At 39.1% G+C, this 23481-nt stretch overlaps 1 protein-coding gene across 3 annotated transcripts; it reads right to left on the bottom strand.

Moving 5' to 3' along the window:
• Positions 1–585: 585 nt before the first annotated feature.
• On the bottom strand, positions 586–23481 carry CEP55 (centrosomal protein 55). Of its 3 annotated transcripts, XM_015061902.3 has the most exons (10): positions 23034–23481; positions 21434–21543; positions 20705–20895; positions 17954–18229; positions 15346–15414; positions 7588–7738; positions 5827–6140; positions 4279–4350; positions 3445–3570; positions 586–1731 (listed from the first exon to the last, which is right to left on the bottom strand). In XM_015061902.3, exons 2-10 carry the CDS (start codon positions 21438–21440, stop codon positions 1531–1533), a joined length of 1407 nt encoding a protein of 468 aa, XP_014917388.2. In that variant the 5' UTR covers positions 21441–21543; positions 23034–23481; the 3' UTR covers positions 586–1530. The 3 variants fall into 3 exon arrangements, with proteins under 3 accessions (XP_014917388.2, XP_014917390.2, XP_014917389.2); XM_015061904.3 differs by lacking the exon at positions 21434–21543 and having other exon boundaries at positions 23034–23480; XM_015061903.3 differs by lacking the exon at positions 21434–21543 and having other exon boundaries at positions 23180–23480.

The following is a 23481-nucleotide window of genomic DNA, read 5'->3' as shown; positions in this document are numbered from 1 at the left end:
ATGTAATATTTACCTGTTACATGTTGGCCTCCTCTACTAGATGCTCAAGATGGGGCAGCATTTTATTATCACTGTGTCACTAATACCTAGCCTCGGGACTGGCACGTAGATGGTGTTTAATAGGTGTTTGGAGAATGAGATTAAAGACGTTGGAGAACTGGCATAGCAGAGACCCATGGATCAGGTGGAGGGGTTCGACAAGGCAGGACTTCTCAGACCAGAGGGATGGAAGAGACCAGTTGGTATGTTCTGCTCTGCTGTTTTCCTAACTCAAGGAACATTCCATTACTCTGGTTATAACATCACCTGACGTGTACTGAGTTAGGAGAATTCACAAAAGTCTTCTGGCAGGGTAGAGTGAAGTTGGGCTTTGGGGCTGATTTGGGAGTTTGAAACCCAAGAATATGTTTCTCTTTTAAGTGATTGTGGGGATTTTGCTTTATCTCTCCGAGCCTCATGTAGTTTTTGGTTCCCGTGGATCCTTAACTCTCTTGTCCCTTTACACTGTAAGTGAATCCGCTGTTCTCTGGCACACCCCTCAGGACAGAAATCTTAGAATTCCTGTGTACATATACACAAGACATATTAAAACTTATTAAATAATTTTATTCTTTTCTCCTTTATATTACTAACAGTAGCCCATATTCAGCATTTTAGAAAACCTGAATAAAAAAAATTGGGGGTTTACACACACACATATAAAAATATATATTCAGATAAGCAAATGTTCATCACATTGCCCAACTTTAAGAGTGCCAAAAATAAATAAATAAAATACCTGCAATTCAAATGAGAGGGCTAGATGGCTTTGTTAAAATTCATTTTAACAACTTTGAGCAACCTGTGCTAATGAAATTCAAGTTAAAGTTACAGCCAGTTAATATGAAAGAAAACATTGTGTGTGGCTACTGAGGAGTATTGCTTAAGCAGAATCTGCCTTGTGCTTCTATTAGAACACAGCTCTGCAAAAAAAGATCAAGAAAAATTCCAACTTTTCTAATAACCGCCTTATTACAGAGAGGAAAAAATGTAAAAAGTATTACCAGCTTTTAACAATGGACATGAAAATTGGAATTGTAGGTTTATGAAGTTTAATAAAAAAACAAAAAGCCAACAAAGTAAGATCCTGGGTAATTAACTTTGACTTTTAAAAACCTACAAGAAACATAAAATATTTGCTTGCTGGTGTTAACAGATTAAGCCCACAAGCGATAACCTGAACTATCTCGTCCTTATCAAGTACTTTAACAGTGCAAAATGTTAGTTGTCTCAGCTCACCTCATTCCGTCACTGAAGCCTGAAGGTGAACCATCTCAGAGAGGTATCACTACCAAGGAAAATGCAAAGCAGCCAAAAAAAACAAAAACAAAACCAAAACAAAACAAAAACAATGATTCACTCCTATGCCAGAGTCTCAAAGGTAGAGAGGCAGTTTCTTATAGAAGAGGTGAAATAAGTAATTCAAAGTGTCCATAAGCTAACAGAAGATACAGTATTGAATCTTTTGCCACAAAAACAAAGAATTATATTCTATTTTGAACAGTATTCAACGTGGACAAGTAGATCTCGATGCTCGGTGGCTGGATACTGTATATTGCACTTGGGACATTCCACCAGGCTTTCATTTAGTGCAGCAGTGGGACTTTTTGGTGAGGCAACTTTTACCCTGTTTTCGGACTCTCCTTGGAAAGTGACTAATGGCTCTGTGAAGGCAAATTCACGAAGCTGCTTCTGAAAAATAAATGTATACGAGGTAGTTATAAATTACCCAAATTACCCACGAAATACCAGGATTGGGTATTTACATGGATAGAGTTTATTAAAATGCTTAGAGCCAGGGATGCCTGGGTGGCTCAGTCAGTTAAGCGTCCAACTTCAGCTCAGGTCATGATCTCACCGCTTGGGAGTTTGAGCCCCGTGTCAGGCTCTGTGCTGGCAGCTCAAAGCCTGGAGACTGCTTCAGATTCTGTCTCCCTCTCCTGCTCATGCTCTGTCTCTTTCTCTCAAAAATAAATATATGTTAAAAAATTTTTTTAAAAAATGCTTAGAGCCAGATAAAAAGGTAGACCTATATACAAGGCTGACAAAATTTGATAGTTTTGTAAAAAAAGGTCAAGTTCAGCAAGTAAAAAAAAAAGAAACTACATAGAATTAAGAGTAGCAAAGAATGTTAGCAGATCAAATAGGTTACACATAGAAATCATAACAATATTGTATAATATCTTTGTGACTTTCCTTCTTTATGGTTTTTTCCCCCCTGAGGAAGTCAGAATAGTCAATACAGCTTTAAAATGAATATTTTACAGCATATTCTAAAGATGATGGACAGCAGGAAAACAAAGAAAAGTACACGAAAATTATGGAATCTTTTTTATACCCTCTGGCTTCCTATACTTTGAAAAATAGTCATTAACAGAAATGAATTATAAACTTCAATTTCAAATATTATATGTGGTCAAAATGAATGACGTACTACTAAAGAACAGAGTCAAGATATATTTTGTCTTTTACTCATAAAGAAGCTACAAATGATTTTTTTAACAATTTCTTTTTCCTCTTTCAAAAACTGAGGAATTCTATTTGTTACATTTTACCATCTGCAAATACTCTGCAGTACTAGGCATGAATAAAATATGTGCCAGGGTGTGTGGGTGGCTCAGTCCAACTTCGGCTCAGATCATGATCTCAAGGTTTGTGAGTTCCAGCCCCATAGCAGGTCCCACACTGACAGTGCTGAGCCTGCTTGGGATTCTCTCTCTCCCTCTCTCTCCCTGCCCCTCCCCCACCCATGCACACACGTGCTCTCTCTCCCTGTCTCTATCTCAAAATGAATTAAAAATAAATAAAATATGTGCTAATGGGACATAGCACGCACACACAGTTACCAACAGGTTTGGTTCAAAAGCTTCTTAGTAAGATGAAAATAGTAAGTCAAAAATCACTTCCTCATAGAAACAATCTTATTTAAAAGGTTTATGTTTTAAAAGATTATGTGTTCAAGGTAACCCACAAAATGTGCTTAACTCAACATGCCTGCAACAGTGTATTAACAGAACCATCCATTGTCACTAAAAACGACATTTCTTTCTTTCTAAATAGAAAAACATGGTTTCAGTTCAGGATTTACAACTGCCCTCCCTTACCCCACCTTGCCCCAGGCACAGCCCGTTTAGTGAGTCTAGAGTCACATTAGGGAGAGGTGATCTCGGGCACCAGTAATGTCATTGTTACACAGAGGCACACAGGGCCCCTCCTTCTAGTGCTCTGGGCTGATGCTCAAAGGGCAGGTGCTTCCAACGAAGCAGGGTTCTGCCTGTTGATTTGAGAAATAGCCATGCTTGAAGCTGTATCCTCTCAGTCTGGGCACTGGTTTGATACATAAATGGGAAAATGGCAGCAAGAGAAAGAAGAAAATAAGTTTTAGTTTAACCATTCCAGACTCACCAAGGATTCCAGCTGTGTTATTTGATTTCTTGCTTTTCGCAGTTCTTTAAGAATTATGTGCAGTTGGTGCTGCATATTTTGACGGTCAAGTTTTTCATTTTCAAAGTCTAAAGTACATGCGTGCATCTGGAACAAATACCCAGGCCGAGACAATTATGGTTAGTATATACTGTCGAGTTCTCTTGACTGGATGCTTGCATTTTTTTTTTTAGCACAAGAGGCAAACATTTGCTGTGCCTTCACAGCAAGAATTCATCCGAGTACAGTGAGATGTTGATAAATAGAAAAGCTTCTGGTTGGGGGGTTGGTTTATCCAAGGAGCAAAGCCAGGGCTTGAGGTGAGTGAGGAGCAACTTAAGAAGTTGCTGGTTGGGGTGTGTCCTCCCTGAACCCCCTTCTGTTCTGGGGCAGGGGGAGAAGGGAAAAGATAGCTGTTCCCTGGTTTGGAATACACTGAAAATCTCTGGTCTATATCCTGAGAACAAGTGGTATCTCTCTGAGTTCTACTTGAAGTTATAAGATGGCCCTCTTGAGGAGATCCTGCTCACTTGGAGTAGGGACTACAGAAGCCATGCGGGGAACAGTAAGATTTACCGAGGCAAACATTACCCTGTCAAAACAACCGCCATCCCCCCTCAGGATCTGGTTTAGCCTAAAGATAGGAATAAATGGCAAGCACAGATGGCCACTTATATTTTTTGCTGTGGTTGTTAAAGTTTATTAAAAACATTTTTCATGACTTTCAAATGGTTCTTCATAGACTAGTGTAAACATGAGGAACAATCCCATTTTCTAACAAGTTAAGCTGAATTTAGAAGCAGCCCCAGTCGGTACCTGTTGTTCCAACAGAGCTACCCTTGTTTGTTCTTCCTGATGCTTTAACAGAGATGTGTAAAGAAACTGGACCTGTAGGATGGAAACAGAACCAACACTGTCATATCCACTCTTCTACTGCTTGACTTGGGATGCAGGGGAGGCTCCCAAATCCATCTCTATTCTGGACGACACCTGCTAGTTGGGGTGAGTCCCGGCAGCTGGTTGGTTGATGGCTATCTGTACAAGGGGCTGAGCAGCACCACCCTGGCTGAGGGTTCCCTGAGGCAGAGACCGTGAGTCCATAAACAGCACTGAACTCTGCAGTGCACACACCACTTTCCTGGAGGTTCTGACATCTGCTAATATTTCTGATAGGTTAACAAAGCTGGAGGTGCCCTGCCTCCTTGCCTGCAGAGTTGGAACAAAATTCCCCACCATTTCTTTGTAAAAAATTTTTTTAGTGTTTATTTATTGTTGAGAGAGACAGAGCGCAAGCTGGGGAAGAGGCAGAGAGAGAGGGAGACACAGAATCTGAACCAGGCTCCAGGCTCTGAGCTGTCAGCACACAGCCAGATGTGGGGCTTGAACCCACAAACCGTGAGAACATGACCTGAGCCAAAGTTGGATGCTTAACCGACTGAGCCACTCAGGCGCTCCCTCTCCACCATTTCTGGTTAATCTTTTGTAAAGATCACTGCTCACACCTGCAGGCACAAACCAGGGTGGTAAAGACTAAGAAGGCAAATGTTACAGACTGCTTTGTTCTCCCTCTCAACTTCTGGATGATTAAAAAAAATTACTATTCTAATGGCAGCAATAACGAACATTGACCCCAGCCCTTTATTTTACAAAGCACTTTCACATTCTCTCAGTTGACCTTCACAAAAGCCCTACGAGTAAGGCCATACATCCTGAACTAGAGACCAGGTGTGGACCCCAAATAATGTTTTTTTCATTATTCCATGCTGCCAAGCAAGATTTAAATTAATGAGTTTCTGTTGAAGTAGTATTCAATTCTAACAATCCTAACTTAGTAACTCCAATGTTACTGGCACAGATATCCTGGCAGGAGGTCATGAGCGCAATGAGAAGGTGGACGGTATCAGGTGAAGGAATTAACTTGAGCACGGTATCATCCAGATCAAGGTGCCTGCCTGGGAACCAGCACCGATTCCCCTCTGTGCTTCACACCTTTTGGCTCCTCACACATACCTGCCTCCTCTTCCCCGAGGGCCTCTGTACACGAGCTCCTCCACAGGAGGGAATTCCCAGTCACTCTCTTCACAGGCTCCTTCTTCCCAAAAGACCTTCGTGCAAATACCGTCTCTGCAGTAAAGCCTCCCCCGGCCCCCAGTTCTTGTGTCATATTGCCCTGCTTTATTTTCCTGAGTTTACTTGGTTATTTAGGTACTGGTTTATGGTCTGTTTCCATTCTAAATAAGAATCCTAGGGCAGGGCATTTGTTCCTTGTTGGTTCCCTAGTGGTTAACATAGTTCCTGATGCTTGGTAAGTACAATGGCAATTCTGAATTCTGAATCACGGAAAGTCTTACTAGTTAGGCTCACCTGAGATAAGAGCTCCTCAGATCTCTTCTTCTCTTCTTCAAGCTTTTCCCTCGCAATATCATTCTCTTCCTTGAGCCTTTGTATTTTTTCTGTCTTATGCCTATCATCTTCCAGATGTTGTACATCTGCCTTTCTTTGTGAACACAGCAGTTGATTTAAATCTTGGACTTCTTTCTGGGTTTCTTCGTATTTTCTTCGAAATTCACTAAGTTCAAAGCTCAACTGAGTTATGGTCTGTCGTTCAACCTCAAGATCTTTTTTTGCATTTGCCAAGAGATGGTTGTAATATTTTTGCTTTTCTTCTTGAAGATAACCTATGACAAACACATTGGGTCACAACTCACTTTATAAAACATAATAATCCTGAGAAGTTAAAACTAAACACATTTCTGTAAATAAGTTCTCATGAAACGAAGAGTCAAGAGATAGGGTAGACATCCGATGGAACAAGAAACAGAAGCTCAGGAACATTATTTGAAGTTAAACTAATAAACAGAAGAACTGAAAACAGTAATATAGCTATTCTATGGGAAGGGAAAATCAGCAATGTCTAAAAAAGATAAATCAACAAATAGAAATATAAGCTCATTATTTATAGGTATACTCACCAAAATCAAAACCAGAAATGTTAAAAGCGGCTGCCCTAATGGCAGGAGGAAATAGCAACTGGGATGGACTATGAAGAGTAGGGCAAGCCCTCTTATACTACTATTAAATTACTTTAACAAGAGCTTACATTACTCTGATAAAACACATATACACATAGAGAACATATTGCCAAAGAAGAAATTAGACTTAGCCCACAACTAAAATCTTACTTTTATGTGTAATAAACTTATAAAGGAATTACAGTTAAGTAGCTTTGTGCCCAATTCCTTTTATATTTTCTTTTTCAGCATTAGCTTCATTTTAAATATTCAAATGTGAAGCTCCAAGATTAGGAGTCTTGTCTCCCTTTCTTTAGCCTTCGTTTATATAATTCAAGGCTTCAGTCCCATTAGGGCCATCAGTCTTTTTTTTTTTTTTTTTTTTAGGATTTTATTTTTAAGTAATCTCTACACCTAATGCGGGGCTTGAACTCACAACTCTGGGATCAAGAGTCGCACACTCCACTGACTGAGCCAGCCAGGCACCCCGTGCTATCCGTCTTTTAACAAGTGCTTTGGAAGGGGGTTTCTTTTCTCTTCTTAGCTCGTCACCTGGAGCTGCTGAACCTATCTTCCCATCTGTAAAATGAGAATAATGTCCCCTCCTGCCCCACCTCTTAGAGTTCTTGTGAAACTCAATGTCAGAGAAGCTGCGAAGAACTTGACAAAAAGATTGAATCATCCTTAGGAGCCTTCATTTCAATTCTGTGGGAGACTCACAAGACTGAAAAATCATCTGTAAGAGGTATTCTTTCTCCTGGGATTGATATGAATACATGCAAGGAAGCAGAGTAAAAAGCTAATCAGTAACAAGGCTGACCCTGGGGGAAATAAAGCTGGAGAAGATCTTTGAAGGCAGAGAAGGACATGCATGAAGGAGAAAATTTAATGTGCCTTCAGAACTGCCAGAGACCCATTACTCTGTGGCTGTGCCCCCTTTTATCAAAAAACATGAGAAAACAGACTTGGTAACACAATATTTCTTACTTCAAGGTTAGAAGATTTGCTTAATTTACTTTCTAACACTTATTTATAAAAATCTAAATTTGATGAATCTCTCCTTTTGGAAAATGTCAGGCAGGCCTACCCCAAAAGAACATTTTTACACCAGTACCTTCTGATTCAGCCTTTTTTGTCTGCTGTGGGAGTGAATGAGCAGCTGTTTCTGATTTCTGTTCCAACTCGAAGATCTTGGCTAAAAGTCCTTTTACGTAGACCTCCCGCTGCTGATCATACACAAGCCACTGCTGATTTTTCTCCAGAGCCTTGAAATGAAAATGAAAGCAAACCATTAAAACGAAAAACCAAAATCTTAAAACGGAGAAGGGAGCCAAAGTGATGTAGCCTTTCTCAGTGCACAGTCTTGTGGTTCACATAGAAGTCTGGTTCGCCACCGCATGGCTTGCAACCTCGAGATCCATTCGAACATCAGGCTCCTTCAGAGCACCTAACACCATGGCAAAGTCATGTTTCCATGGGGTCAAGTTCATTTCTCTGCTGTCTCCTATACACAACTTGCTTTGTATCTGTGTCCATGTCATTCTCTGTAAACTAGGATGCCTCTGTGGCAGAGGTGAGGTGCACTGCTCGGGCTCCCTTTGAGAAAGAGGGATTTCCACTCAACATATAACTCTGCTCAGGAGCTCTCCATGGGGACATAGACCCTGTCAGGCTTGCAGCCTGGTGCTCCTGCCCAGTCCTGCCACCTTCCTTCTACTCTCACAGATGTTGCTGCCCAGTAAACTGACCTCCGAACTCCATCTCAGTGGCTGCTTCTTGGAGAATCAACTTAAAGAGCCACCCCCCTTTTGATCCCCAATTTTCATCCTTTACATCTCTTACAACTCAAGCAAAAATCCCAAGCTGGGATCATTCACTTGGTTTGTATAGGGGCTTATGAAGTCAGTTGTTACATAGATCTACATATTTTTAAAAAGTATTTTACCAAACATCTTCAGATGTTTATCTGTGCTTGCTATGTCTTTCAAATAGTAAGTTTCTTGAAGTGGTAGACCATGCTCTTCTCAGAGGATTCCTCTGAGGAATCTGCTTTTATGTACAATATGTACACTCAAGAAATTATTTGAATGACAGGGTAATATTAATAAAATAGGCAGTGTCTATTTAAGTTAGCTGGTAACAAGGAAACTGATTCACTTTACCATTACTGCTAACACAAGTTTTTCATTTTGGTTACATCTTTCCCTCAAGAAACTAGATATGCTCTGATAGCCTTACCAGGCTACCTAGCTTAAGTTTGAAAACCTGACCCCACCTGATCTGTGGCAAGACACTAGCAAACACTCCTATAGGAAGCTACATTAGCTTTAGTGGGTAAACAAGCTTTAGTGGGTAATACATGGACAAAGGTATGCAGATTTCTAAGGTGGTTCATTATTATCAATCAGGACAAGTTCATATCCCCTCTGATTCTAGCTCTCACTGTTCTTAACCACTGGATCCTTGGAAATTCAGTGAAAGGCAAAGGAGTCTGCCAGGACAGCCTAGTATCCCCAGCAATCGCACACTACCCCACCCCCTTGACCCCTGCCCTAGTTTTGCCAGGGGAGGTGGCAGTTTTGTTCATGAAAGTGGGGCCCAGATTCAAGTTGAAAGCTAGGAAAAAAGATAACTCATCTGCTGGCACTGGGGGGAAAAGTCTAGAAATTCTTAAATAGCACCACTATGCAATGAGATAACTCTTCTCTCCTTTCTAATCTAGAAGTTCAGTCCAAGAAGACGGGACTGTCCCTTTCTCGTTCTTTGCTCCTAAGAGGCTGGCTAGGGAAACAAGTCTCAATGACTATTTGTGTAGAGAGGCCGTGCATTATCTAAACCTGATGTCACCTGTGCAAAATGTTACAGATGAAGGGTCCCAGAAGGGGGCACACACAGAGATGTGAACATCCGTTTCTGATACCCAAGCTCATTTGTACTGAGTCCTCTGGCCCTGGTGCTCATGCTATGACCTGTCTGCCCCTGTCGGAATGCCTACTTGAGCAATTATTCACTGTTGGATCTTGGTAAACCCTGGAGATAAGAGGATTAAGAGAAAAAAGAAAAAAATGTGTCCATTTTTTGCTCAACAATACAGATCCTCAGTTTGAAAGTGATTTCCCCATTAAAAGAGTATGAAGAGGCACAGGTTATCACCAAAAGCTTCAGGTTATTCAATACTATGATTACTCTGTGTTTTGGGGAAAAACAGCTACTCCTAATAAATTCAGTTCAACCTTTCCCTTGGTCCCCCAAAGTGCTAAATTGCTTTAATTATATTAGTAACAGAATTTTTGAAAGCTTCATAACACCATTTGCTAAAACGGAAGCTATGTTCCCTTAGGCTAACCTTAAAATGGTCCACAATTTGCCTTTTCCCATCTCTTCAAGTTACAGCCTGGCCATTTCTGGCCTCCACTGCCACCTTGCTGTCTACAGAACTATACACACTCTGTGCCTTGGTTAAACTCTTCCTTCTGCCCAGAATGCCCTAGAACTCCTTCCTATATCACCTGCTCACTTAAATCCCACCTTTTCAGCAAGTTCCAGTGCATCCGGGCTTGTCTTTCAAGACTCCTCACCGTAACTGCCCTCACCAAGTTCCCTCTCCTTTGTAACCAACAGTGATTTTAATGTCTATTCAATCTATTTGGCATCTTACACTCATGATCTTGATTGCCTCCTGATGATAGTTCTTATCTGAACTAGAACATGAGCCCCCAGAAAGCTGAGCCCAGGCTTGTTTAGAGTCCATAGGTTCTACTCATGTGTTCGATGTTTCCATAGCAAGCAGCTGCCTGATGAATGTTCATGAATGATGGTGACGACATGGAGTGGAGAAACAATGATTGACAGAATCAGCCAAGCATCCAAGCAAGGCTTTTAGACCCAGACTGAAGTTTGAGAGTATTCAGGAAAGGGAGGAAATGGCATGAAAGAACCTAGTAGAAGTTCCTTACACACAGAAGAACAATCCATTTAGAATGATTCAAAAAGAATCAAACACCCTCAAGAATCTATTACTCATTAACTAAGGAATGTATGAAAATGTAATCAAACCTCTTTGTAATGGAACTATCACAGCTATTTCTGTGATTTTAATAAGTGCATAATATATATGCCTTGTGTCATAATTCATCCCAGACCTGCTGGAATTTACTATTATCAATGGTTGAAGTGACAGCCAGGATGTAAAATTTCATATCCTCAGGGGTGCCAAATAAAGATGGTACAAACATAAAGTTCTTGACAAAAATGTTGCATGGTCCAATCACACTGAAGTAAAACATACATACTGGAATACATCTTCAAAAGTGCTCAATTCTTTTTACTCACGCTGCATTTGTCGTAGGTGTGCTGAAAAAGGAGGGGTTCCCCTTCCCTACAAGCTGGCATCTCCCCCGGGGAGCGAGATGGGAAAGGTGGTAAGGAACATACTGGACGTTTTTGGTTGTATATCAAGGCATCTTCTTTCAGATAAGAATTTCTATCTTTAAAGACATAAACGACTGAGTCTCAAGTCTAAAAAGATCTCTCTCTATAAAAACCCTTAAGTCTATAGAGTTCCTCTAAACTTTGCTAGGCTCTTTCCATGAGCATCCTACAAACTCATGAGCATCTAGGCATAGGGCTTAAAGAATTTTCAGTGTCTTGTTTTCTGTAGAACTAAGAAATGGATTACAAAGACAACGATAGCATCTGGAATCAAAGACTTAGTCCAGGGCCCTCCAGTCACTTGACCACACACTTTTCTCTCTGCACCTGTCATGCAGTTACAACATTAATTCTCCTCACAGAGCTTAAGAGTTCTGTACTATATACTCAAATTTAGCTGCCGAAAGAGGTATGACTCAAAAAGCAGGCACATATCCAAATACTTAATAAATCATATTAGTTAGATGCTAAAGATAACCTAATTTTATTTCAAATTTTAAATTAGTCCATCTTTAAGAAATATTTCAATATAAATAATCCAAGTTAACATTGGATGGTCATGAAAATTTTCTTCTTTTAAATGAACCCAGGACCACCTAGGTGGCTCAGTTGTTGAGCGGCTGACTCTTGATTTTGGCTCAGATTAGGATCCCAAGGTGATAGTATTAAGCTCCACATCAGGCTCTGTGCTAAGCATGGAACCTGCCTAAGATTTTCTCTCTCTCTCTCTCTCTCTCTCTCTCTCCCTCCCTCCCTCTACCCATCTCTCTTGCTCACACTTGCTCTAATATATATATATTATATATATTAGTATATATATAATATATTAGTATATATTAGTATATATACTAATTAGTATATATACTAGTATACTAATTAGTATAAATACTAATATATATAATATATGTATGTAATAAATGAACTTGTCCATACATTACTTAAGTATGAGAAACAGAACTACAGGTTAAGATTTGAGGTGCAATATTCTAAAAAGCCACGTGGTGGCAATATTACTTTATTAAAGTAGCAAACATTTCTTTACTCGGGCCTCTTCTCACTGACTCTGCATTTGCTTTCTTCTCTAAATAGTATCAATAATTAATGGATTTGATGGCTATCAATAAATACTGATATTAGTTTTGCATCTTTAGAGCCATCATTATATTACTATCTCTTCCAGCTTTGTGTCTTCTACACATTTCTAAGGCATACATATAACATTTCCACTCAAGTTATCAATAAAAATATGGGACAGAAGTGGGCAAAAGAGAAGCCCTGTGGAATGCTACTAAAGTTCTTCCTCCTGGCTTCCCAGAGATGCATTACGTAATTCTTGGCAAAAACTGAAATGCAGGTTGAAATGTTAGCCTATATTGGAGAAATAAAAAATGTGGGTCAATTGACAAAACTGGAATACGGATGGTAGATTACATAGAAGTATAGTGTCCTTGTTAAATTTATTAAAGTTGCAATCTGTACTGTAATCACGTAAGAGAACATCCTCATTCTGAGGAATATATATTGAAGTATATAGGTTTAAAGGGCTGTAATATATGCAACTCACTCTCAAATGGTTTAGAAAAAAATATTATATGTGGGGGGGTATTGAAAGAGAGAGGTATAAGGTGGAAAAAAATGTTAAAAATGTTTGAATTTTGGTAATTAGTATTGGGTGTTCTATGTATCATCTTCATTCTTGTAACTTTTCTGCAAATTTTACTTTTTCCCAAATAAAAAATTAAATAAATAAACATTACCTATGTTCCCTAAATTCTGTTTAAAAATCAGACTTTTAAAATTAAGAGCAAGAAATGCCTATTTCAACTGCCTCTTAGCTATTTGATTTGCAAGTTAATGACATTGTATGTTTACAGAATGAATGTCATGTAATTATTTCAAAATGTCAGCCAGACCTAAATGGCAGCTGAGAAAATGATACAGCTAGGCTTTAAGAAAGGTAAACATGAGTTTTTAGGGCTTCTTTTAGCAAAACAAATACTGATTCTTAAAATAGGTGGGCAAACACTCCAGGAAGCTTTGCTCCAGGAAGCTTTGCTCCAGGAAGCTTTGCAGGAGACTGGAGGAACAGTGAGGGATGGGAACTGCTGGGCTCTCAAAGCAGAATAATGCCACAGTGCCCATGCTGAGAGGAGTGACAGGTCGCTTTCTGGGCTCCCTAGTCTCCTCCTGGGCTCAGAGACAATCAGAGCTAAACCATCTCTTGCTCCTCAAACATGTAAGTTAATACAGCAGCAGCTGGGAATCTGTTGGAAATGCAGAATCTCAGGCCCTAACTCTGACCAATGAAATCAGAATCTGCATTTTATAAAAATCGCGTAGTCTCATCTGCACATGACAGTCTGGGAGGCACTGCTCAGTCTATTGAAGGTGAGTTGCGTTAAATTTTACTCTACTTGTCTAAAAGCCTTTTTAAGGTAAACAGAGCAGAGAAGTACAATGTGATCTTTAAGTAAGCCAGGAAGATAACACAGAACAAAAAGACTGGGTATACATGCATAACATTTCAAAGTTACTTTAACATAAAGAATTGCCATTATCTAAAAATAACCTTAGCTGATATTTGAAGCAGTTGGTGCTGAGACGCCTAAAAATTACATAGAAGTTTAAGATGATAGCATATTTTTTCAGGCACTAATAAAATTCAAATGTTCTAGATAATGGGGATATAGCAGTGAAAAAAACAGAAATCCTTCCCTCATAAAACATATACCAATGTATAGACAATGGAATATTACTCTGTGATCAAAAAGAATGAAATCTTGCCATTTGCAACCATGTGGATGGAACAGAATGTATTACGCTAATTAAAATGTTAGAGAAAGACAAATATCATATGATTTCACTCTCATGTGGAATTTAAGAAAAAAAAAACAGATGAACATAGGGGAAGGGAAGGAAAAATAAGATAAAAAGAGAGGGAGGCAAATCATAAGAGACTCTTAAATACAGAGAACAAACTGAGGGTTGCTGGAGGGAAGGAGGGTGGGGGGATGTGCTAAATGGGTGATGGGCATTAAGGAGGGCACTTGTTGGGATGAGCACTGGGTGTTGCATGTAAGTGATGTATCACTAAATTCTACTCCTAAAACCATTATTATACTATATGTCAGCTAAGTTGAATTTAAGTAAAATGAAAAAAATATATATACCAATGTAAGAGTCATGTAATAAAGTGAGTAAAACATATTATAAGTTTAACAGTTATATGTGATGAGGGGAGAAGTTACAAAAAAAGAAAAGGGAATAGGAATTTTCTGGGAGCTATAATTTTAGAAAAATGGCTAGGTAAACCTCTGGCCCCACTCCCCGCCCCTCCCCCTTCCGGAAAGTGACAATTGAGTATTATCTGATGAGGTGAGGAAGTGGGTCATGAAGATATCTGAGGGCAGTGTGCCAGGCAGAGAGAAGAGAAAGACAAAAGGCAGTGTAATGCAGGAGTAGCTAGAAAGCCAGCATGGCTGGAGTGGAAAAAGGGGAAAACTAGAGGTGGGTAGGTAAATTATTCATAGATATGCGCATCTGGTAGGTACTGATATACACAGAATGATAAAGGTCAGGGTAACATACAACACAAATAACTTATTTTGATAGATCTTTAAAAATTGTGTTTCTTCTTTATCTTAGTTACCTTTAGGTAAATTACTTTGATAAGGCTACTATAGTACTCTGCTATAAAGACACTCAACAGATTTAAATTCTTTTGAAGATCAAATAGACTGCAAGGTACACCTGCCAGATGAAATAAAACAGGAATCTTAAGAGCAACTTAGAGGCAGAGCAGACATGCCAGTAATATTTCTGGAATCAAAATACCTACCTACTGGCCTAATAATTAACTCAAGAATTTTATACTTTGTATATCTGATATTAAAACACAAAAAAATACAGTCCTGAATTTAGTCAATCCCTAATGAAACACTTCTTGTATTTAAGACATAAGTTTGAAATAATATAGCTTTACCATATATGTAGAATAACCTCATATCAAATTCTACAGAAGATGTACTGAGTATACTAAGAATGTGTTTCCTTTTCAAACTATGAAAGCAAATCCTGGTTCCAAGGGAAGAATTTTAAATGAATAGGTACATCTTGCATGGATAAACAAAAAGAGAAAAAACTGTAAATTAAATTATACCATAATAATAAAATAATTGGGCAAATCAGATTGGGTGTTTGGGTGATTTCTAGGGCTTTCTAGCCTATTCGTGAGACCATGATTAGAGGAACTGGCCCTCTTGAATGTCTAGAAACAGATTTAAAGATAGTAACCTAGGGAGATGATCTCAAACCATTCAGTTCTCCGTCTTAACAGATTGTTTTTAAGCCACAGAATCAATTCTGTCAATTTCCATGAAACTTAAGAATGAATGAATCAGACCTCTTTTCCCATAACTTAATAAAAGGAAACTGAACTTACATCTTTCAGCTGTATTTCCATTTCATGAATATTACTCATTGATGAGTTGAAGCAGCTTGTGGCCACAGTCTGAAATAAACCAGTATTAGTTAATATCACAAATTTAACAACAGAAGTTTCCTCATTATATTTAGTTCTATAATAACACAGTATACTTCACAAGGGCATCCCCAAAATCCAGATCTAGTATATGCTGATGAGCCATCATGCCAGGTCATGAGTACCAGAAGAGAATGAAGATCTGGAAGCTTCCTCAGCACACTGGAAGCCCCGAGATTTCATAACTAATTTGACTTCTTAGGGCCTCTGGATCACTAGAATACCTCAGTGCATATGAATTGCCCAGCGCTTTTCACCAAAATGAGATAAAACACATAGAAGTGGGCTCTTAGATCAAATCTGGAAAATACTAAATTTTCAAAAGATAAAAGTTGTTTTCTAGAATTATATTTATATTAAAAATATTAATTAGTATTAGTTAAACAGATTTTACAGAACTCAAAACATAATTTCTCTCCTCTTTTTTTTTCATTTTCTTATAGAGGAAAAAAAAGAGAGGAAATAGATGGTTAGGTACCCATGCTAACCAACAAAACTCATAAAAAGCTATATTTCACTCTTTTTAACAGCTTAAGGAAACAGATCTGTGTGAAAACTGGCAACAAATCACAAAATATTTTTCTCCAAAGGTACTCTAGATACTCACCCTAGTATGTGGTCCTTCCTCTCTCTCAATTTAGTCCTCTTGGTAAAAACTAGGACAGAGATAGCTCACCAAATCCCTTTCCATTTTTCCCTGGGCATACCTGGACTTCACATTCAGCCTTCGCTGTGCTTAGTGAGGCCATAAGACTTAATTCTGTCCAATGGAACGTGGACAGAAGTGAAATATGCCAATGCCAGGTCTGGCCCCCAAGCCCTCGCCTGATGCTCCACACAGTCTTTCTAGCTTACATAGCTGTACATAAAGGATCTGGTGGAAGGATGGGGAAGCCACTAGAAGGAAGGAACCTGGATCTGAGTGACCCTGTGGAGTAAGGCCTCCTCCACTCTAACCTGCAGTAAATTGTGACATGAGGGAAAAAAACGAACGTTTATTGTGTCAGACCGTGAGATTTGGAGGTTGTTTGTTACGGCAATAAAACAGTCTGACTAATACAGAAATTAATAGTGGACAGCCTACACAATTACTATAAGAATACATTTTTTAAAAGTTATCGTTTATACCAGGGTCTGTCTTTCCATATTTGAGAGCAGAGAAACTAATTCTTCAGCTTTAAGGAAAAGTATTAGGCAACCACTTTGGATCTGATTATAATTTTCATTAGTTTTAGCTGCATGGAAATTCTCTAGAAAAACTTAACCTCTTTGAATTCACCTGTAAAAATACTCAACTGCCATTCTATGAGAGGGCACATAAAGGTGCATAATTACACATAAATGTATATGTCTGATCACTCTGACTACTCTAAATGGGAGAAAAAGTGCAAAGACCCCAAATAACATTGAGGTATTATATCTGAAAGCAACAGATTTTCTTCTATAGGTGGTATTAATAGTTGTAACATTAGTATTATCCAAGTGTCCAAATTTATTAAAGAATCAAAGATCTGATCAACAAGAAACTATTTACAGAGCACTTTCTACATACCAGGCACTGTGCTAGGGGATTTAGATATATTATCACACTTACTTTATTTTCTTTTTTTTTAATTTTTTTTTTTAATGTTTATTTATTTTTGAGACAGAGAGAGACAGAGCATGAACGGGGGAGGGTCAGAGAGAGGGAGACACAGAATCTGAAACAGGCTCCAGGCTCTGAGTTGTCAGCACAGAGCCCGACGGCTCGAACTCACGGACCACGAGATCATGACCTGAGCCGAAGTTGGCCGCTTAACCGACTGAGCCACCCAGGCGCCCTTATATTATCACATTTAATCTCCAGTATTCTTTCGTCATTTTAGGACCTCTTTATCTCCTTCACCTATTTTAATCTCCAGTATCCTTATCTTGATTTTACCACTGTGGAAACTGAGGTTAAGGAGAAGGGTCTGGTAAATTCTCTCTAGCACTGCCTCTAAGACTAGAAAGGTTACAGTCACACAACTAGCAAGTGGCAGAACCAAAATCTGAACTCAGACCTGCCTACCAACAAAGTCTTGCTCTTTCTGCTACACTAGAAACTTTAAAACAAAAGAGGGGAGCAAAAGCACTTGTAGTTTCAAAAAACATGCTTGATATTATCATTGTATATCTCAAATTTGAAAACAATAACAAAAAGGAGCCTATTGTCTTCATGATACAAACTACAGAAAAAAAAAAAAAAAAAAACAGCCCCAAAAAATCTTCGTGGATATTGTAATACACAGTGGATTCTGTATTCCGAATATTCCCTTGTGCAAAACAATGGTCTGGGGAATGGAGGGAACCATGTTAACTATTTTTGCTTATGGAGAGGATATCGGGCTATAAACAAAAAATAACCTGTTGGTATACTATACTGTTTCAACATTTGACAAGTGTGTTTTAACAAACTCATTCTTCACAAGAACTACAAATTGTATCAGAAAGGAAAAAAAAAATCTGGATTTAAAGAAATGGCAAGTACCTGTGATAAATGAAGCGTACTGGCTTTGCTCTCAAGTTCAGCAAGCCTTGCAGTTGTAGCAGACAACTGCTTTTTCAATACATCTGTCTCTTCAGACAAGGATTTCAACAGCTGTTCCCTCCTTTCGCCTTCCTTTGTTTTCTCTTCCAGCTGTTCAAGCAATGCGGTACTACTGTATTTGGCTTTCAGCTGCTCTCTGAGGCGCTGTATTTCTTTGTCTTTCTCTGTGAGATGATAAGCATTCTTCTGCCTCTCAGCTTCCAGGACTCGAATTTTCTAGATATAAACTAAGAAGAATCTTAGAACAAAGCCAGGTCAAACATGGAAATAAACAACATCCAACAAGCATTTACAGAGGGTTTATCACACATCAAGTCAACATCACACTAGACACCAGGGCCAAAAAGAAAATGAAGCCAAGGTCTTGTGCTCAGAGAGCTCCAGAGAGGGAAACCAATACATTAATGCAATATGGTCGGTGCTGTAGTTAAGACACATATAAAATGAATGGGAGAAACCAACTCTGTCAAGGGTGGTAAGAGAAAGCTAACGAAAAGCTGGCTCCCACATGAGTATGTGATAATCACCCCTCCATCATACCAGTTCCAATCATCTTAAAGGCTAAAAGTGAGTCCTAAAAGAGATACATGCTCATTATTGAACTCAAAGCAACAGAACCTAAAAATTACAGAAAATTACAGCTGGATAAAAATGCATTCATTAATTTGTTTTTGTTAATAAATGATTTGGTAACAAATCTTAAAGCTGATCTTCAAAGGACTGTTCACATTTCCAAGGATTTAAAAGATAAAGAAGGCACACTTGTTAAGCGGCTGCTGACAGAGGCGGGAAAGCATCTATGGAGAGTCCATAAAAAGTTAACTGACTTTATATGCTAACAAGGTAAAAACAACATAAAACTTCAAACTTGCATGAGGATGAAGGGGAGAAGCAGTTGTTCAAATATAATGGGGAAACTGAGTTAGGTGACCTTGAGAAAATGAAGGGATTTAAGTCGCCTCAAGCTTAAGATAAAGCAGTAGTATGATACAGTTACCAAAGCCCACATAATTTTAGGCTTTTGTAGAAAACAACATCCAAATTAGTAGAAATAATACTGCCATTTCAACCCGTGTTTGCCACTGTGCACGATATTGGGTGCATAATTCAGAAGGAATATGAACACGTCACAAAATGTTCAGGAAAGTAACCAGGATGATACGAAGCTAGAAAAGCTGAAGAAATGGGATTGGTCTACAGAAATGTAAGATGAGGGCTGCCTGGGTGGCTCCCTCAGTTAAGTGTCTGACTCTTGACCTCTGCTTAGGTCATGCTCTCACGGTTTGTGAGTTCGAGCCCTACATCAGGCTCTGTGCTGACAGCTCAGAGCCTGCTTGGGATTTTCTCTCTCCCTCCGTCTCTCTCTCTCTCTCTCTGTCCCTCCCCCATGTGCACACACGCTCACTCTCTCGCTCGCTCTCTCAAAATAAATAAATAAACTTAAAAATATATATTAAAGAAAAGTAAGAGAAAGCAAGATTTCCTCAAATATCTGAAAAGTTGTCAAATGGATAAAAAAATAGACTTGTTCCATGCAGCTGTAATAGGTACAATTAGAACAAATTGGTAGAAGTTACAGGAAGTGTAATTTCAATTGATTACAAAGGAACAAAGTTTTGACAACCAGTGCTTGTTTAAAGTGGAAAGAACTGGAAAGAGATCTCTCAGAGAAGCTATTAGATTCCATCACCAGATTGCAAAATAATCTTTGTGTTTAAGAATTGGAGATAGGGACGCCTGGGTGGCTCAGTCAGTTAAGCATCAGACTCTTGATTTCGGCTCTGGTCATGATCTCACGGTTTGTGAGTTCAAAGCCCACTATTAGCACAAGCCTGCTTGGGATTCTCTCTCCCTCTCTCTCTCTCTCTCTTCCTCTCTCTTTGCCTCTCCCCTGCTCACACTCTGTGTCTCTCTCAAAATAAATAAATAAACTTAAAAAAAAAATCGGCGATAGATCATTTCTCAATGCTTCAATAAGTATTTACCTCAATATGTGTTGTTAAAGAAATAAATTATTTGGTTTTAGGTGTGCCTATAAAATAAAATTTAAAGAAATCCAATGATACGATTTAATATAGGTCATTTATTTTCTAACTATGGACAAGGAAATAGCTTTTGCAAAATAAAACTGCTTTATTGACTAGGCCATAACAAACTGTAAATTAGAGAATCTGAAATATAGTTTAACAGAATGCAAAATGCCAATATATGTAATGATTTTATCTCAAATATCTGAAAACAAGGATTATTTGGAAAGCAACCAATATATATGATAAAATGAGTTTTTAAGCATTCACATTAAAATTTGAACTCCATTAAACACTTTGAAATTACTAGTTTTGATTTTTTACATTTAGTGAATGAACAGAATAACCAAATTACATAATTACTGGGAAAATACTTTCTCATCTCCTACAGTAAGGCTTATTATACTTTAAAAAGGTTTATGCGGCACCTGGGTGGCTCAGTCGGTTAAACGTCTGACTTTGGCTCAGGTCATGATCTTGAGGCTTGTGAGTTCGAGCCCGGCGTTGGGCTCTGTGCTGACAACTCAGAGCCTGGAGCCTGCTTCGATTCTGTGTCTCCTCCTCTCTGCCCCTCCCCTGCTTGTGCTCTGTCTCTGTCTCTCAATCATAAATAAACATTTAAAAAATTAAAAAAAAAAAAAAAAAGGTTTATAAGGCCACTCACCTCCAAAAGTCTGTGTTTGTCTTTATCAGTCAGCTTTCCTTTTCCACTTGTGATTTCATCCACTGATGTTTTTAAGGCTGCAATTTCTCCCCTAAATTTTTCTAATGCAGTTTCTGATTTGGAGTTACTAGGCTTCGATCCCCATTTACCTTTAATTAAACTTTTGGGACTTCTGGAAGACATCTCTGAAACTGTAAAAATAAAAATACAATTATACTTTATTAGTCTAAGTTTGAAAGGCTTGGAAAGGTAATAACCTATTTGCTAAATAGAAGAACATTTCTATCTCAATAGAAGAGATACAGCCAAACCAAGGGACTGGGAAAGGCTTCTGGCTTGCTGGTAACAATACCAATTCTTTAATCTGGGTGGTGGATACATGGGGAGAATTTACCTTTTAAAAATATGTCAACTTACCTTGATGCTCACTGAGTAATGTACAGAATTGTTGAAACACTACATTATACACCTGAAACTAAATAGCACTATATGTTAACCATACTGGTATTAAAATAAAAACGTTAAAAAACATGGACACATGTTTGGTGCAGGATTCTGTATGTGTCATACTTCAATGAAAAAGTTTCATCTAAAAGAAAAAGGATCAATGATTAAACCATCAAATGAAGTCTGAATGAAACAGATCACAATCAAAGACATTTTACCCAGGAATAAAAAGCTAGTGATAAGTATATAATTCTGAGCACACAGGCATTGAAATATCATTACCTGACATAATGATATGTCCTGTTTTAGAAGATAGGCCTAGTTCAGATCTACGTAGTCAGTTGAGAGAGTACAGTGGGGCAGAAGTGAGGAGAATCTAAGATCAGACATTTCTAGGAAAAAGAGGCACAATATTCAAGAATTAAGAACAGTGGCCAAATTGAGTAAGAAACTTAGAATCTGCTAACAGTATCTGGTAACAGTGTAGAAGAAATGTATAATATTAACTCTAGGAGCAAAACAGTGAAAGATACTGCGCATATAATAAAAGTAGCTTTAATTAGGGAGATTAAAAAGCATTTTTCTACATTATGGATCCCAAGATAAAAATAGTGGTGGTGACTAAGGTAAATTAGAGGGATGTGTGACCATTCATGCATTTAAAAAATACTGGAAAACCTAATTTACCAGGCAACATCATAGGTGCTGGGTATAAATGGGCAAAAAAAAAAAAAAAAAAAAAAAGAAAAAAAAAGAAAAAAAAGAAAGAAAGAAAAGACAAAGAAACAAGAGAAAAAGAGACATGTTCCCTTACATAATGGAACTTTCAATCTAGTAAAGGAGGCAAGGACACACTATAGATTCTCAAGTTGTAAAGTCGATGTTCTATAGGAATAAATGATTCTGGTAAAAAAACAGGGGAGACCTACTCGGTTAAGGTGACGGGGGAAGGCCTGCCTGTGGAAGTGACTTTTACGGTCATCCTGTATGAAATCAGTCTGAAAACACCAGAGCTGTGAAAACTGAATGGAACAGACCATCTAGCGAAAGGTTAGTCCTGGATTTTTGCCCACTCTAAGGTGAAAGGCTGAGGTAACTAGTAAACCGATTAAGACCAATGCAAGGTTATGGCATCTTGAGAACCTGCCGCCACAGGAAGTTCTTTCCTACATGCTTCTGTTAGTAACACATGGTTGATTTGCTATAATGGGTTGATATGACAGAAAACTACTTTTCACCCAAGTCACTGAAACACAGAATGGTGGAACTACATGGATCAGTAGAACGGGAAGGAACCTATGGACGTTCGCTTCCTGACCTCTGGACAGAACTTTGGTCACAAATGACTATTGTTTCTAGCTTCTGGACTAGATAGACCCTGCTGGGATCTCCCAGCTCCCCACCATTTAGTCCTCCCAACCTCCTTTCCCTGTTTTTTTTTTTTTTTTTTTTCTACTGCCATCAGGCCAATACTCACAGAGTTCACACTGTTCAAACTTTATCTGGCCCTGCTGCATCTTCTCCAGGACGCCTTCCCTCTGTATAAGCTACATTGGTCACAGGATACAATCTGGTACTCGATTGTTTACTCCCACCCTACACCCACTTCTTAAATTTGTTCAGCAGTTGTTTCAGGGGCTGAACCTTGAATTATTTTTGTCACTCACAGAATCTAACAGCCGCTGTTCAATAAATATTTATTGACTGGCTGAAGTGATCTAAGGCATCCTGGACAGGAGATGGCCAAAGAAATCTTGCAACCCAACAACCTGCTCGGGCTCCAAGTGGAGGCGAATCTTACAAAAACCCTCACATAAGATCTACGTGGGGAAACACAGAAATAAAGAAAAACTGCAAAACGAGGCACTTTTTTTTTTCTCACCTCTAAAGTGAAGATGTCTGTAGAACAGACATGAACGTGCTTGTAAGCGGCAAAATGCTGTACTCACGAAAAGACCTCGGCCAAGTCACTTGGCCTCTCCGCACCAAAAAAAAAAAAAAAAAGGCAAAGAGGGTGATGATACCCACCGCAAAGATGAAAGGAAGGATCAACCCGCTGACGCTCGAGGCTCCCAACCCGGGGCAGGCACGAAGTGAGCGCCAGGGAAAGGGGACATATATCAGGGCGAGCAGAGATGGAGTCCAAACGGACGCGATCTGCCCGCTGACCGCGCCTCCCTCGCGGTCCAGCCTGGCCCCGGGGCTGTGGACCCTGGCCGCGCTCGCCACCCTCGGCTGTCGTCTCCTCGCCGCCAGCCAGCACCTGAGGCGAAGCGCGGCGCTCGAGTCCGCCCAGTCACACCCAGCGGCGCGGGCGCCGCTTCCGGGAG

The sequence above is a fragment of the Acinonyx jubatus genome, chromosome D2, assembly GCF_027475565.1.
Source record: "Acinonyx jubatus isolate Ajub_Pintada_27869175 chromosome D2, VMU_Ajub_asm_v1.0, whole genome shotgun sequence".
In the NCBI taxonomy this organism is placed as follows: domain Eukaryota; kingdom Metazoa; phylum Chordata; class Mammalia; order Carnivora; family Felidae; genus Acinonyx; species Acinonyx jubatus.
The sequence above is the reverse complement of the archived record's forward strand: the minus strand, read 5'-3'. Positions and strand labels throughout refer to the sequence as shown.